This window comes from Mus musculus, chromosome 14 (genome assembly GCF_000001635.26).
Source record: "Mus musculus strain C57BL/6J chromosome 14, GRCm38.p6 C57BL/6J".
Taxonomy (NCBI): Eukaryota; Metazoa; Chordata; class Mammalia; order Rodentia; family Muridae; genus Mus; species Mus musculus.
Window position 1 is genome coordinate 60,298,047 of NC_000080.6, and position 17,435 is coordinate 60,315,481.

The following is a 17,435-nucleotide window of genomic DNA, read 5'->3' on the forward strand; positions in this document are numbered from 1 at the left end:
GTGCTTATTCCCTAAGGTTAAAGGAGAAAACTTACTCCCTGTGGCCTTTTCTTTTGGATGACAAAAAGAAGTACTTAAATCCTCTCTACAGTTCCAAATCTCAGAGACTGACAGTCTTGGAGCCAAATACAGCCTCTTTCAATTTTAAGTAAGTTGGCCTTGAAGCATTTATATGTGATTTTTCTCAAACAAATTTTGGGAACTTTTAAAAATAATGTTAACTTTATTTTTATTATTACTATCATCATCATTATTATTACTTCTATGAGAGTTTTGCCTGTGTGTGTGTGTGTGTGTGTGTGTGTGTGTGTGTGTGTGTGTGTGTGTGTTTTGCTTGTGGAGGGTAGAAGAGGCTATCCAATTCCTTAGAACTGAAATTGCAAATGGCTGTGAGCCTGCAAGTGTGTTCTGGGAACTGAACCCAGGTCCTCTGGAAAAGTAGCCAGCGTTCTTAAGCACTGAGCCGTCTCTCCATCCCCTAAAGATATTATTTTAATTAAACATATTCAAAAAACATATTCATGGGGTATAGTATGATCATTGTATGAATGTATATAATAATGAGCAGATCAAGATAGTATTCCAGTATTTTTAAGATTTCTTAATTTTAATGGACACACAATGTATGTTTATGAACAATGAGGTATTTTGGAGCCTGGGTCTAGCGTGTGGTCATCAGAACAGACCAGTTGGTGTCCTGTCTGCCCCTTCTTACCGTGTGTGAGCTCCTCTTTTCCAGGTGTTTATAGAACTTGGAATAGGCTTTGTGAGCTGTTCCCGCTGGGTTGTGCTGGGAGCTCTAGAGCTCACTCACTATTCATCTAAAGGTGTTTTGGTTAAAAACTTTCTAAACTTCTTTGTCATAAAGGTTTTGGAGAAACATGTACCACCAGTTTGATCGGACGCTCCATCCTCGGCAGTCTGTGCTGAGCATAATTATGAATATGAATGAGCAAAGCAAGCAGTTAGAGGAAGACATTAAAGACCTCGAGGCTGTGAGTATTCTGAGTTGTCTAATAAAGCATATTTGTTTAATTTACCATGTGACAGTGTCTTCCATTTTGGGTTTTTTGATTACAGATGAAGAGAATTTATTGGGCATTTCCTTTTTGTTTGTTGAGAATAAACTTCCAAATTTTGCTCATTTTTCTCTTGGCCTGTTTGTTTTTTTTTTTTTTTTTAATGTCAAGGTTCCTTAAATACTAGATACTAGATACTAATTCTCTGTTGGGGTTATTGCAAATAGCTTTGGCTTATTCTGATTTCTACATCTTACTGTTGTTATCTTTATGCTTTGCTGTGTGTGTGTGTGTGTGTGTGTGTGTGTGTGTGTGTACATATTATGTGTACATATATACACACACACACTTTTTTAAAAATGCTAGACAGTTCTTTTTTGTTCAGAGAACAGTCCTGTCTGCCTCAGAGATGGATGTTTTTCATTGTCTCTTAGGTAAGAGAGTGGTGACTGCTGGGGAAAACTAGAGGGCACATATTAGTGTTCAAGAAAGGGAGGGCAAGATAGGCAGCAAGGGACAGTTGTCTGGAGTTGATTTGGAGAGCTTGATGCTCTGCTATGGGACACTTTAAATATTACGTTAAAAAAATGTGCTACCTTCCAAAGGCTGATCTGTTCCCTTGGCAACCCGTCGTGAGGGATGCCTGTGAGAAGCTCGTCAGGGTCGGTGGGACCTTTAGCTGAGTTAGGTGTGATTGCTGTGTTACAGTGAATTCAGTCAGGTTGAGCATATCCTCTGTGTCCTTGTCCTGATGAAATGATTACTTGTTAAAGTTTCTAAGGAATATGTGTGTTTCTGGCATGTGCAGACCTAGTGGCCTATACAGTCAAATCTGGTTGAAACAATTGACAAACGTAAACACTTAATGAAGCATTTTCTTTGATAAATTTCAAGCTCTTGAGATTTCCTTTTTTTGAGGGGCTGGGGTTCGAGACAGTGTTTCTCTGTGTAGCCCTGGCTGTCCTGGAACTCACTCAGGCTGACCTTGAACTCAGAAATCCGCCTGCCTCTGTCTCCCAAGTGCTGGGATTAAAGGCGTGTACCACCGCTGCCCGGCTTGCTCTTGGGATTTTTAGTTATTGAGTTCATAATTGTGTATCATACACAAGGGGAACACTTGTAAAAGCATATTTTCTTCACTCCATGTAGATCGATCACCTGTTAGCTGTAGTTACTAATGTTTTTTCAACGTTTTGTTTTGCTTTAGAAAATTAAGCAATGCAAAAATGGCATCCTAACGAAGGAGTTGCTGCATGCTGTCCACCCTGAATCACCTGCCCTGAAAACCTCGCTGTGTCTCAAAGAGCCGAGTCTGCTTCCCGTGAAGGACACACTCCGAGCTATAGAGGGCAGCAGCCCAGCAGATAATCGCTACTGTGACTATGCCGAGGAATTTTCTAAGTCGGAGCCTACCGTGGTCAGCTTGGAGTACGGGGTGGCCAGAATGACTTGTTAGCCTCCTTCCGTGATCCCTGGATGACTGTAGTGTAAGAAATGTATAGTTGTGAGGATGGTCTGTACACATGGGCAGGAGGGGTTGTTGAGTGACTTTGGGGCTTAGCAGTAAGTGAGAAAGTAGGTAGCTGAGAAAAGGATCATAGCAACTCTTGAGAGGAGTGAGTCAGCTAAGTGCCATTTGTAACAAGAACATACTCATTTCTGTAGGAAGTGAGTGCTAGTGTGTGTATGTACTGGAAAGGGGTTACACAGGACTGGTGAGCTGACAGTCTGTTGATTCAGATGTTAATTCCAGCCACGCTCAGTAGCTTTCCTCTAACTCTGAGAAAACAGACCTGACAACCTGAACCCTCAGTGACTGATGTGGCATGTGCTTTCAGTTCTGGAGCTGTGTGACTGTGGATTTTGCAGTCACAAAAATCCAAATATATAGTCAAAAATATAGTGACGTTTTAACATTAAAGTGCCATGAAAAGTACTTATGGGACAGCCTTAAAGTAGACTCTCAGTTTATTCTGTGGGTTTTATAGCCGAGGACAGGATGTTTGATCTCTCCTTTAATCAGCCTTATTTCATATGAAGAACTAACTGCACTCTGATTACTTGGGGGCCGCACACTGCAGTGCTCCACCATGGAAAGTTGTAGACATACTCTGCTAGTTTGTAATTAGCCAGCTCCACCCGTATTTAAAATCAGTGTTACCGAAGGCTTTGTTCTCGTTGTCATTTGTTCCAAGCTGCAGCTGACAGTTCATTATTCACAGCTTAGAGGACTCATTTCTTAGGCTAGTATAAGCACATTTGGCATTTACTTTCGGCTTACTGCAGTCTATTAATTCTTACTCTGTGGTTGGCTTTAATCCTTTGATAACTGTACATTTAAAGTGGCAAAGCTCTAAAGCGTTCTGAGTACTAAATACATTTTTAACTTGACTGTAGCTGCCTATAAACTTTCAGGTAAAGGAAAAAGGGAAGTGCGGGTAGTGGAGATTTTGCTTGGTTACGAATTCTAAAGCAATCATTTTTGTGTGGAGCATATTTCCTTACTCTTAATATAGGAGGGGCAGAGAAGGGAGCACTGGGGGAGCCAGCTAATGTCCAACAGAAGCAGCTTTGACGCAGGAAAAGGTTTATTTTGCTTTATAGGCTCATTGTTATTCTGTGCACTGGGGCATACATATCTTTTCTAAAAAATCACTTACAACTGTCAGTATTACCAGCTGGCTCTCAAAGTTTAATATCATTGATGGTGTGTGAGGTACAGTTCAGGGGCACTACAAAATCTGTGTACATTGTCTTATATACCTCCTGACCACACCTATATCTGTAGTATTTCTTGTGTTAGTTTTGAACATATGTATCTTTTTTTTTTTTTTGGGAAAAAAAAGGAAAGCTTTATCGTATATGATTTTATCTAGTCCTTATTTTTCCAATTCACTTCTGTAAGACCTTATGTAATAAAAACACTGCATTTTAAAAAGTAACAGAAATATACTAAAAATTACAATGTATAATGAACAGTGTTTAGACATTGAGAAAGGAAACTTAATCTCTGTGTCCACAACAGGAGGGTTTTGTGCCTTGGTTCCAGTCAAGTTGTGGTTTTAGACTTCTGTGGCAGACTTCCTAGTCATCTTCTGGGTTCCTTATGCTAATTTTCAACTTCACATGTATATATGTGTTTACATGCTCACACAGAAAACATCCTGAGTGACGTACAGGACATACGTTGGCAAAAGTCTGTGTAAATGTCTCATAAAATTAGATTTATGTTCATTGTGTTTTGGGATGTATAGCATGTAAATTATTTCATGTATTATTTAAAGGCAATTAAATGTTCATGCTTTACTTTGAGTGTTTTTCTTTTGGGATAAAAAACAAATGAGGAAGGATCCTAGAGGAGAACCTGTCACTGTCACTTTACTGAACTGGCATGATTCCTAACTGCATGCTAAATCCAGTTGTGGATCCATGAGTGGAGCTCTCATCCCTCGTTAGAGGAACTTCTTTTTGTAGCAGATGGAGACCATAACAGAAATCCACAAGTGCCCAAAATGCTGAGAGCAGCTGACCACAGAGTGCCCGATGCCAGCTGACACAGCTACAGCACAGTCCTGCACAGGAGGCTCAGGGGACACAGCAGGAGGGTGCACAGAAAGATTAGGCAAGCTGTAAGAGCCAGAGAACCAGGAAATATGCCTTGATTTTGTGTTTCTTAGAAATGACAGGGAAGCTGCACACCCATCATACCACAACAATATGGTTGCCTGAACAGTGACATCAACAGTTGACATGGCAACATGGATGCGGAACGTCTCACAGGACCTCACCAGAGACCTAAGACCACAGGAAATTCATCATTGCTGAGAGAGGAGAATCCATCTGCCCCAGTGTTGAGCCTAGAAAATGGTAATCCAGTTGCAAGTGGTCAGCCCTGAAATCGTGTACATACAAGCCAGTCTAAACAGGGAAAACAAAAAACAAAAAACAAAGTTGTGCTTTTTTTCCCCTTGCTTGGGCGAAGGGTCTTATAATTACCTTAGCACAGTGGAGTTTTAGCATTTCATTTTCCAAAGGTATTGACACATTCCTTTTATATACAACCATGCTTTCTGAATAATTAACCAGGTTGTGGCTGACAGGTTCAGTAGAGAGTGATGAAGTTGTAGAAGTGCCTTGGTCCGTGGCCGGTTATCTGTGCTGTTACCAGCTTGCAGGTGGAAGCCTGGGTCCACCAAGTAGATACATTCAAGGTGAACTGATCCAATGCCAGTGTAAAGAAGAAATCACAGGCCAAGAAATGGGCAGCTCTGTTAGGAGTGTTTGGAACACTCGTCTTCTGGGTGAGAAGCAGCGTGGGAAACTGTGAGAAAAAAAGATGCCCCATTCTCTCGCTCCCACCCGCTGTCGTTCATCTGATGCGCAAGGGTGTGGGCTGAGCCTCTCCTATTAGGATGTTTTTTGCAGGTCAACTTGAGAATTACGAAAGTATTGCGCCTGGCCATTCTGAGTTACCCACATAACCATTTGGGTATGTCCACCCTGCAGCCTGTGGACTTCATGTCTCCAGGGTAGGTGATGACTACAGCTCTCCACATTTTGTGGATGAGAGTATAATATTGCAGTAAAAGATGAGACACCCTGAAGTTGGTTTTTGATTTTTGGTTTTTGGGGTTTTTTTTTTTTTTTTTTTTTTTTTTTTGGTTGGTTGAGACAGGGTTTCTCTACCCTGGCTGTCCTGGAACTCACTTTGTAGACCAGGCTGGCTTCGAACTCAGAAATCCACCTGCCTCTGCCTCCCGAGTGCTGGGATTAAAAGCGTGTACCACCACACTCGTCTCACCCTGAGGTTTTTAGGGCATTACTTTTTATCAGCCAAAAAGTATGAATTAATTGTCTTTGCTTTTCCAAATACAAGTCTAAGGAGTTTGCATGACTCAAGTGAATATTAAACTCTTAACCTTCAGGAATTCTGTCTAGAAGAAAGTCAACCCACAGTCTTGAGTAGTTAACTCAAAGACTGAACATCATGCACTCGATACCTTACAAGAAAAGCCTGGTGGTGTAGTGACCCAGCTCTTTTTAGGAGAGTGAAATGCATGGCTGAAAGTGGACTCTGAAGCCCCTGTCTCAGTTTCTGATTCCTAGGTACAGGCTGGGACTTGGAAGCTGCAAGCACTGACTAGGAATGCATAGTAGAACTTAGCAGTGTTTGGGATTGGAGACATGTATCCAGTTTCCAGCAGCCCATGTCAGACAGCTCACAGCAGCTTCAGGGCTTCTGACTCTTTCCTCTAACTCTCTCAGGTACCCACAAATATATGGCCTACACACAGACACTGTCTTAGATTTTTACTGCTGTGAGCAGACACCATGACCAAGACAAGTCTTACAAGGACAACATTTAATTGGGTTGGCTTACAGGTTCAGAGGTTCAGTCCATTATCATAAAGGTGGGAGCAGGGCATCGTCCAGGCAGGCATGGTGCAGGAGGAGCTGAGAGTTCATCTTCATCTGAAGGCTGCTAGCAGAATACTTGCTTCTAGACAGCTAAAATGAAGGTCTTAAAGCCACAGTGACACATCTACTCCAACAAAGCCACACCTACTCCAATAGGACCATACTCTTTAAGAGTGCCACTCCCTGGGCCCAACATATACAAACCATCACAGACACATATATTTATAATTAAAAGTCTTACAAAAGGACAAGGTTTAAATATTGTTACTAAAATTAATAGCCGCTTTTCTTGTCACTGTGATAAAATAACAGAAGAACAACTTGAGAGAGGAAGGATTTCTTTTGCTTTGTGGTTTGAGAGAGTGCAGTGGGTTGTTGGGAAGGCATAGAAGAACTCATGATAGCTTGTAGCTATGGCAGGAGTGTGAAGTAGCTAAGTCCTGAGTGAGGCAGTCAAGAAGCAGACAACCCCAGCTGGCAGGAGCTGGGCACACTGTAGTCCTCTAGCCCTGCCTGCATTGTCCCAAGTGCCAACTACACCCTGTATCCAGAATGTTCTACAGCCCCCTAAAACAAAGCCTCCAGCTGGGACCATTCACATCTCAGCTGTGGCATTTTGTAACTCCCAGTGACTGTGGCTGGCTATTGTGAGAAATGGCAACCAGCCATTTCTTCAATGAGGCTTTAGCCTTTTTAAACCAGGAAATAACATTTAGAAACCAAACTACATTCTAGCATTGCTCCATGCTATAGAAGTGTCATTGCTTCAAGTGTTTAATTTTTTTTTAGGATTTACCTACATAGAATTTGTGTTTGTATATAGAAAGATGACTGGATCCAAACTTACCCCAAATGATTGTTATTTTTAAATTAATTAATAACTTATATCTTCTTGATCATAAGAACATCACTCCTATGTAATTTTTAGTTTCTGTCCATGTACCAAAGCCCTGCACAGCCAGGCATGGTGGGAGAAACCTGTAATCATAGCACTCTGGAGGAGCGGACAGGTAAATTCCAGGTCAGCTGGGAACTCTGTTTCAAAAAATAAAACAACTGAGCAAGATACCATGTGCAAGATATCACTGGGAGCTGGGCACAAACGAGAGAAAGAACTGCAAGCCTTTGGCCGTGGGAAGCCATCTTCATAGGGGCAGCAAGGATGAGGGGTGATAACAACGCAGTGGATGATATGTTTGTCACCCCGACTAGATGAGTAGCATCAGTGGTGTCTGGTGAGGCACGTTTTCTAGGTATCTGTTGGTAATTTCTTGTATCAACTGAAGATGGAACACACTCCCTGAGTATGGATGGTTTGGTCCCAGTAGTGTCAGCCTAAATGAGAAGCGGGAAAAGGAAAGATTTGACTGCCTGGCTAGCTTTCTGCTCTTCCTGTTTTCTGTTCCATTGAGATGCCAGCAAGCAGCCGCCACAAATTCCTGTAGTCTCAGAGCCAGCTGCCCCATGCTTTACCCACCATGGCGAACTGTAAGCCAAGCAAACTCTTTCCCCCTGTAAGTCCCTTTCTGCCAGGTATTTGGTCACAGCCATGAGAAATGTAACTAATAGAGACGAGTGCGACAGGGACAGGGACAGGCACAGGCACATGCGTCTGGCTACACCTCATCTCTCAGAGCACACAGCTTCACTGAGATGAGTTCCATATGCTAAACTTGACCTGCTTTCAGCGTGCGTTCTCACGGGTGTGGTGTCCTTAAGGATGTTCTGCTTGGCCTCAGGTTTGTAAAAAAAAATAAAAAGGAGCTCAGGTCTTTTACCACATCAGCTGAAGGCAGTGGGGTTCACAGGAGAAGGGGGTGTTGCTTGGTTTGGTTTTTTAGTCAAAGTTTCCCTATGTACCCCAGGCTGGCCTCAAGCTCACAACCTTCCTGCTTCATCATGCAGGGACTAGGGGACCACAGGAGTGCAGCGTCACGTCTGGCAGATGCCTGCTGGCGAGGTGAAATGTTTCTTCACATTTCCTACTCCTCCGGAGTTCTTAATGTTCTACTGACTCTAAATTGTCCTTGAGTAGATCTGGAGGCTGCCTCTGAGGAATTACTTAAGACTTTGTTCTTTTAAGGGATTTATGTCCAAATAGATGCCAGTGTTGGCTGCTTTCAGGGCTGTTACACCCATCCAGCCAAAAACATGCTATCCCTTCCCTCCAGAAAACTCCTTATTGGAGCAAATTGTTGTTTCCTTTTTTTTTTTTATAAAGGAAAATAGCCTCTCTCAGTCTCTTTCTCTCTGTCTCTGTCTCACTCTCTCTGTCTCGCTATCTCTCTCTGTCTCTCTCTCTGTCTCTCTCTCTGTCTCTCTCTCTGTCTCTGTCTCTCTCTCTCTCTCTCTCTCTCTCTCTCTCTCTCTCTCTCTCTTTCTCTCTCTCTCTTTCTCTGTATGCAAGTGCCTATGGAGGCCAGAGGTCAATATCAGTATTTTTCCCCCCTTTGGTTGTTTCTCCATTTTATTTTTTGAGACAGGTTTTCTCACTGAAGCAGGAACAATTAGAGGAGAAAGCAGTAGAGAATGGGTGGAATATGAACTGTAAGAGAGGGAGTTGTGTTAGGAATGAAGTGGTGGGGGAGATGCTGAGAATCATCCAACCCAGGCCAAGGATCCGGTGAGAAGTTTGCCTGTTGTTCTTTTACAGCAGAAAAGGATGCAGTCTATGACATCCTGGACCAAGAACTAAGTCCTATTATTAGGAATGTAGGGTTACCCTACATCACCTTTGGTTTCCATAGCAACTTCAATAAGTTGATGATGAAGTTGTCTGTCTGTTTGATTCATATAATCATATTTGGTGCCAGGTATGTGATATTTTAAAATTGTCAAAATTACTGTACTTAATAGTACATGTATTAGGTGGCTGGGTGGGAAGCTAGCAATTTCATTGTTCTTTAAAAGATGGTTCCTGGGGCCAGAGTTGGGGGGCAGCTAGAGCGAGCAGGGCTGGAGCAAGAGGGAGAAGGAAAGGGGGATAAAAAAGATGGTTCCTGATCAACTGTATTAGAATCACTTGGATGTACTGTCAAAATCTGGAGTCTTGAGCCCAGGTCCCAAATCACTGGATCTGAGTGCTAGCCTGGGTCCTCAGATCAGTATTTCAAGAAGTCCACAGGTGACTTGTGTGGCTTTTGTTGTAAGTTCCACGGTGACTAGCTGGCCCTGGATACAAATTAATTGCAGCCTTGTCTCCCCGCCCTCATCCCCATCTACGGAAGGGCTGTAGTTTTTACTATTCTGACATAAAGAAGTCCTAACCCAAGGCAGAGAAGATGGGGAGCAAGATGCTTAATATGTAAGCATGAGGACCTGGATTCATATCCCCAGCACCTACATGAGGGTCTGGAGTGGTGGCAGGCACCTGCAACCTCAGCACTACGGATGGAGGCGAGCAGTTCCTGGGGGCTCACTGGCGAGGCATCAAAACGAGTGCAAGCTCCAGGCTCAGTGAAGGGTCATGTCTTGGAACAATCGAGGAGGACATATAATGTCAATCTCTGGCCTCCACTTGCACATCTTCACACCCAGGCGCATACAGTACACACACACATGCACACACACACACACACACACACACACACACACTTCGAGAGAAAGGCTGCCCAATGCTTCCCTGTCACCTGTCTGCATGCAAAGTAGTTTGAGTAGTTTGCAATGGGTTCATAATAAAACCGTGACTTGAGAGCAGTGACAGTTGATAGTATCATATAGAAGAAGATGGGAATGTTACCACACGAAGCCCATGCTGCCTGCTGCCATCAAGGCTACACATTTTGCAAAAGAATTTACCCACTAGGTGGCCAACTCTGAGATGTGGGAGTCTGAAAGCTCACTCTCCACCCCGAGGACAGAGCAGGAATGTTTACAGGGTGAAGGAGCTGGCTGGCCTGTCTGAGCATAGGAACGAGAAGTCAGCAGTGCAGCACTGTGAACATATGCAGTTGCTGGCTCTCCATAGAATTGTGCTTTTTAAAAATGGCCGTGTTATACTTGGGAGGCCGAGGCAGGCAGATTTCTGAGTTCAGGGACAGTCTGGCCTACAAAGTGAGTTCCAGGACAGCCAGGGCTATACAGAGAAACCCTGTCTCGAAACAAACAAACAAAAATGGCTGTGTTAGCATGCTCTAAGGGGTGGAGTTTCCAGCCCTCTGAGGTCCAAAGCCCATCCCTCAGACTCTTGCACAGGACTAAGTGATAGGCTGAAAGTTTTTTGCGATTTGACAGACAAAAGGAGCCTCTGATACAGCTAATACTGTTGAGAGCTACACGATTTGATGTCATCTACTGCACAGCAAATGAGTGCACTGCTGAGCTAGATAGCCTCCAAAATTGGTGGTGAAATCAGGGACTAAAGATACTGGAGCCAGGACTTGCCCTCGGTTGCAGTAAGGCAGTTTGGAGACTGGTTTTTCAGTGAGGAAGACAGTGATGAGACTTAAGTGTTTGGACCAAGGCATGAACACAGGCGAGATCAATGATGGCACCACGTCTGATAAAGTAGAGTAGTACAGGCTGGGGGAGATGGTTTTGCCTTCATGGGTGCTATGTTGGCAATGTCCATGAGACACTGAGGAGGGGCTATTTTATAACACTTGGAATATGGAACTATCGATTAGGGGAAGAGATGTCAGTTAGAGGGAGGATCTGGAATCTACTAGTATATGATAGGAAATTAAGCTATAGACGAGTGTACAGTTTCCCTGGACATCTTAGAGTAAGAGAAGTGACCCGAATATCTGAGTGAGTGTGCAGCCCTGAAATCTAGGCAGACCGGGGGCTGTAGTTGGGAGAACACTGGAAAACAGGAGAGAGAAAGTGAGCAAGGGAGCAAGTTTGAAGAAGTTATTCACAATCTCAAATTCCACCTAGTGGTCATTTCTCCTTAAGAATAGTAGAGTAGTCACCTGTCTCATTGCTTCGGCAAAATACTGGACAAAAGCAACTTAGGGAAAGAGGATTCGCTTGGATCACAGTCCAGGTAACACAGTCCATAGTGGCAGGGAAGTAATTGTGTCAAGAGCAGGAGGTGGTTGGCCACATACAGGGCATGTGGAGTACATCAACCCACCTAAGGTGACCTGACACCCCCCCCCCAAAAAAAAAGACAAAGAGGAGGAGGAGGAGGAAATAAAGAACAACAAGAAGAACAAGAGGGAGGAGGAAGAGGAGGAAGAAAAGACTACCTTATAATAAGACACGCCCAGAGGCTTGAATCCTTAGTGGGTCTAGCTCCTAGGTGACAGTCAGAATTGGCCATCATGGGCAGGAGCCATCCATGCCATCATCGTTCAGTAAAAGCAGTCCCATTGGTAAGTTGTAGAAACAGAAATAAAGTCTCCATGGCTTTGCGAGCCTTGAAGATGAGTAGACAGGATGAATATGACGACGACACGTGGGGAGAAGAACATGCCTTAACTTACTGTGTAACTTTTCCACTAAAATAATTGAATATATTAAAGACCATCAAAATAGAAAACTTGAGTGAGTATGGCCATAACACTGGGTATGGAAAATAAAAGATATCTCATGGGGAGTCTTGTTTTGTCCTGGGCTATCATATAAGCTTTTATTTTTAATGTCAGGCATAAATCCAATGCCTGGGGACTCAGCAGTAGACCCATAGTTGGTGGATCTCAGGGATGGATGGATGGATGGGTGGATGGATGGATGGATAGATGAGGTGGGTGAGTGGGTGAATGAATGAATGAATGAATGGGATATGGATGGGTGGATGGATGGATGGATGGATAGATGAGGTGGGTGAGTGGGTGAATGAATGAATGAATGAATGGGATATGGATGGATGGATGGATGGATAGATGAGGTGGGTGAGTGGGTGAATGAATGAATGAATGAATGAATGGGATATGTATGGATGGATGAATGAGCAGGTGTATGAATGGATGGGCTGCTGGGTGAATGGGAGGGTGGATGGATGGATGAGGTGGGCGGGTAAGTGAGTAGATGGGCAGATGATGGGTGCATAGAATGGATGGTGAATAGATAAGAAGATATATGCAAAATGACCCCAGACATCTCAGGGACATTTATCCCTAATTTAAAATGAAGCTAACAGAGAGGGAATTAGAGAGCCATGTTAAAATATGCATGCACACCAAACATTATTCATTCTTAAGTAGCCTGGAATTTTTTTTAGCTCACTAGAACTGCTCTTTTAATATTTCCTCCCTCCCTCATAATTGCAGGTGTGTACTTGGTCTGTATATCTTAGTGCCTTATATAACTGGGAATGAGTTGGAATTTTAATAGACACCAAGGAAATTGCATAATGGAGACATCCTAACAGCACCACAGGCCCCTGTGCTTTCTGACATAGGAGCTGTCCCTTAGCAAGCCTGTGCACTCTGAAGTGGCCAGCAGGACCTCAAGGATAAGGAGTCATGCCAAGCGATGCTTTGCCAAATGATTCAGAAAACGTGCAGCGTTGATAAATGTTTCATGTCCCTCCTTCCTGTGCAGCTGCTGGTGAAGAGCTTTCCTCTCTGGGAAGGGCTTCTGTTTGGATGTTTTTCTCGGTTTTTATTTATTTATTTATTTTTTTACCTATTGAATGTTTTGACCTAATTTCTTGCTCTGCCACTTTCCCCTCTTACCCTTTCCCATGGCCTCTCACATCAAAGCTTCCCATTTAGCATTCAATTTTTGAGTTCCTGGGGCTTTTGATTTGAGCTAATAAAATTTATAGCAGTTGCCCTTCCAGGGACTGTATTTTAATGGGTAAAATATTAAAGAGAAAGAGATAAAGCTGCTCCCACTGGAAGATCAGGGCAAAACGGAGAGGAACTGAAGCCCTGGCTTTTTAAAGCCACCTCTTTGTGCGTTTACTGCCTTTACTGCACACTGGCTTCTGGTGCATATTATTTGAACACACTTCTGTATCCTCTGTACTGTTACGTGGCACATGCATAACACACAATGAAACCCCTGACCAGGTGACCAACTCATGTGTCATTCTTAGAGATTATTTAGTGAATGACCTATGGGTCAGATATGGTGTAAGACACTAAGAATACCAAAATAAATAGGACGTCCTCAGTCTCCTAAAATAGCTCATAATATAAGGAAGTGGCTAGGCTCCACATGGGATCTGCGTGTCACATTTACCTGTGGTGACTTTTATAGAAACACAGGAGGGAGCTCTCCCTATGGGGCAGGGGAGGACACATGATAGGGAGATTGTAGGGGTCCAGTAATAGTTGGACTAGATAGGTAGGGATTCACTCACGGAGGAGGAAGAACATTTGGGGGAGGCAGACAAGCACAAAGGAATGAGATAGACCACTGCCTTCCCAGTGCGCTTCAGGTGCTCTGACAGCTGGGGTCCAGCACATTGATGGGGTGGTGCCTACATCCTGTGGTCTTCTGCAGGGTGCGGGTGCTGGGTTGTCAGCCTTGCTTTAAATAGCGTGCTCGGCTGTCAGCTAAGGAGCTGAGCTTTGCTTTACACTTTACATCTTGGATAGACGTGAACTGGACAAGTCCCACTGGCCTCTTCTGTCTTGTCCTTCTTCCTACAGCACTCATGAAGAAGGAACAGGAGATCTGTAGTTTCCTTCCAGATCATTCTCCAGTCACCTGAAAGCCTCCCGTTAGGCTCCACTTCTTAAAATTTCCACCATTTCCAAATGGTACCTCCTGGGCACCAAACTTTGAACAAATGGGCCTTAGGGGGTTTGCTCACAGTTAAAGAATATTGAGGCAGTCTGTCTGTGCCTGAAAAGGTACCTGTCAGGACCGAGGCTCAGGTGCCCTCGATCTTAGTTACTAATTGTTTTATTGATGTTCTTCCCTCTGCCTCCTGGCCCCCTTATTCCTGTTGCCACATCAACTGCCTCCCAGGTTCTACTCATGCTCAGCTCAAGAGGAGGAAAAAAGACAGAGCCTGCCTGGATAGTAAGTGTCAGGAAGGAAGGGAGATGACACAGTACCAAAGGAGAACACTGTGCCTAATGTCCAATGGGGGAAGAGCAGGGAGGGCCCTGGGGGTTGGGGTTGGTGACTTGGGACTCAGTTGACATGAGTCATACATACATACATACATACATACATCTCTCAGGGATGGCCACATGATGGCCCAGGTTGAGGGATAAAGCTGTAAGAACAATGTGTGCAGGAGGCCGACACTGGGCTCTTTTTCGTAGAGAGGCAGGCATCATGTGGAAATCAGCAAAGTTGGCTGTAGGAAGTTAGACTTAAGGGTGTAGGGCTCAGAAAAGAGGTCTGTGCCTGGCAGATTTGTGCTTCCCGGGTGTACAAGGTGCCTGCCCTCACCAGGTATCAATTACTACACAGCCGTAGCTCTTTGTCAGTGGCTGACTGTGCTCTGAAACTCCCTGTTTTTCTGCATCGCATTTCTATTTCTTTACCACTGATTTATCTATGTATTTGCTCTTTATTTCTAAGAGAATTGTTTTGTTTTGTTTTGTTTTGTTTTGTTTTTGAGATAGTGTTTCATTTAGCCCAGGGTGGCTTCAATCTTGCTATGTAGTCAAGACATGAACTTCTGATCTTCTTCTTTCACCTGTCTATAAGAAGGGAAGTTTATTAGCTCTGCCAGTGCAACCCATGTTCTTCCTGTACCCCACCTGAGCCTCTTTTTAGTTACTATCATCTCTTTATCCTTTCTGTTTTGTCTCAGGTCAATGGGGTTCATAAAACCTGTGATGGAATGGGTTCTTTAGTGTTCCCCAAGACACATGTGTTAAATGCTTGGCCACTGTTGGGAAATGGGGAAACATTTAAGCAATGAGACTCCTTGAAAGAAGTTAGGTTTTTGGAGTTATTCCCTTGTAGGGGTGTTGAGACATCCATGTCCACCCTTCCTGTGTCCATTTGAATCCATTAATAGTAAACTCAGAGTGGCCAGTGATACATCAGTATCACATTAATGAAAATAATCAAAGCACTTCCTCTTGGTTTGTTTCACCAAAAGCCAGCCCAGGTTTGAACTCTCCACTTTGTTCTCCCTGTGTCTTTCCTCATTCTTGTCTCTCTGTTGTATGAACATGAATCTGGGCCTGCCTGAAGGATGCCTTGTAAATCTGTCCCTGTCCTTCACAAAGTATATTGTTCTCTATTTATTTAGCATCATGACAGTGAAGGAATGAGGGATGCTTTACAGACATCTTTAACAGCCTTTTTCCCCCATAGATTAAGTCACTCACCCTAACTAAACCTAATTCACCCAGAAAGTAAACAAACACTATTAAACTGTATCAAAATGCTGCTCTCAGCATTTCTGATATTCATTTTATATGATTATTTTCAACATAAATTTGCTATTCACAGCAAATGATTATCATAATACACATACAAATACACATGTGCTACTCTGGGTTAGGGCAAATACACATGAATTACTCGGGTTGTGGCATGGGAGAGACTATAACTTAAGATTACAGCTCTGTATTAGCTTGAGACGTAAAACATTACATGGGAATTCCAAGGCAAATAAAGTTGGTTGTTACATTGTTCTCTTCTAGACAGGTTAAATGAATGGGCTGGGTGCACAGTAAGATAGCACTTCAAGGTGTATTATTAACTCTGCCTGTGAGGTTTAGTTTTTTTTCCCCTGTTTTGCATCTTGACTTCCACGAGGTAAGCAGTCTCTTCTGGCACACTCTATGCTATATTTGGCTGAGTCCTGCATGGCCATGTGAAAGGGACAGTGTGGCATGGTTCCTGCCCCTAGAGCAGAGCCAGCAGGATGTGGGCCTCCACTAGTGTTGAGGATTGCTGGGCATGAGGCTTGTTTGTATAATAATTTATTTATTTTGCTTCATGTTCCTCCTTCAGGAAATATTTTCTCTGCCAAGGTTAATGACATCGTGGTAATTAGAAACAGCACAAGTCTAGTAGTTGAGGGTGTGTCTATGTCTTTAGCAAACATGGTAAACACTGTAACCTTCAGTACAGCCCTTAAGGCTGTGGGAAAGAACTCTAAAAACATGAGTTCAAAAATATATAATTTTTCAACTATGCAAAATATCAGGATGCAATATAAATTCTATGAGGGGCTTCATAGATCTAAAAGATCAGAGGCAGCTGCATTGTGAGCCAGCTTGTCAGAAAGATACAAAGGCAGACAGATACAAAGGCAAGCAGATTCCTGAGTTTAAAAGGCCAGCCTGAGACAGAACAAATTTAGGCCCAGATGTGCTGGGAGCAGTGATCTCCCACCCTGCTAGTTTATTGTCTGTGCTTACAAAGACAGGCAGATCTCTAAATTCATTTGCAATATTAATAAAAATGTGCTAGTTGTCTTTTCTTAGGAGTCAAGGGGCTAAGGTAGAAAAATGCTGACTGGTGGGCTAATTCAAAGGGAACCTGGGGGAGGGTGATTGCAGTGATATGTAAATAAAAGACTGAGCTTTAGTCTGTGAGAACTGACTAAACTGTTTGGTGATCTTTAGAAAGCTGTCTTGAGCACAACACAGGCTGTCAGCTTGTACCCACAATTTGACTTTGAGTTGTTCTTTTTGGCTCTCCCAAACACTGCTTCCTCAGGACCCTCCCAACCAAGCCAAGGCTAGTCCTTGACAATATTCTGCCTCACCACAGTCCCCCAAACAAGAAAACTAAGAAATCATGGACTGAAACATATTAAGCTGAGAGTCAAAGTAAACTTTTTCTTGTTGGATGCTGCTGATCTCAAGTGCAGTCACAGCAACAAAGCACTAACTAACACTCAGCATGTAATATAGGCATGCAAAAAGATGTTTTCCTCAAATGAGTAGTCAGCTCCTTGGGGACAAGGCCTTGGGGCATCTCATCTCTGTAGCTCAGACACCCATATGAGGCACTAAATCATGAGAAGAAATGAGCATGACACCTGCTAAAAAGATGTCAAAAGATCTAATTTTGCAGATCCTAGTTGGCTTTATCTGAGATTATGGAAATGGCAGTAATACAGATCAGAATGTACCACCTCACACACAGGCAGGACATGTTTATAGCCAGGAAGAAAGA

The 17,435-nt window shown here is 43.3% G+C and overlaps 1 protein-coding gene across 4 annotated transcripts in view; it reads left to right on the forward strand.

The window, feature by feature from the left end:
- Mtmr6 (myotubularin related protein 6) overlaps window positions 1–4,325 on the forward strand; it is a 37,192-nt gene extending 32,867 nt beyond the window's left edge. For all 4 annotated transcript variants that reach the window (XM_017315972.2, XM_017315971.2, XM_006518865.4 and 1 more), the window contains 3 exons: window positions 17–148; window positions 869–995; window positions 2,227–4,325. In XM_017315972.2, the coding sequence (XP_017171461.1) occupies window positions 17–148; window positions 869–995; window positions 2,227–2,475 (508 nt within the window). In that variant the 3' untranslated portion in view covers window positions 2,476–4,325. The remainder of the gene's footprint in view (window positions 1–16; window positions 149–868; window positions 996–2,226) is intronic.
- Window positions 4,326–17,435: the final 13,110 nt, after the last annotated feature.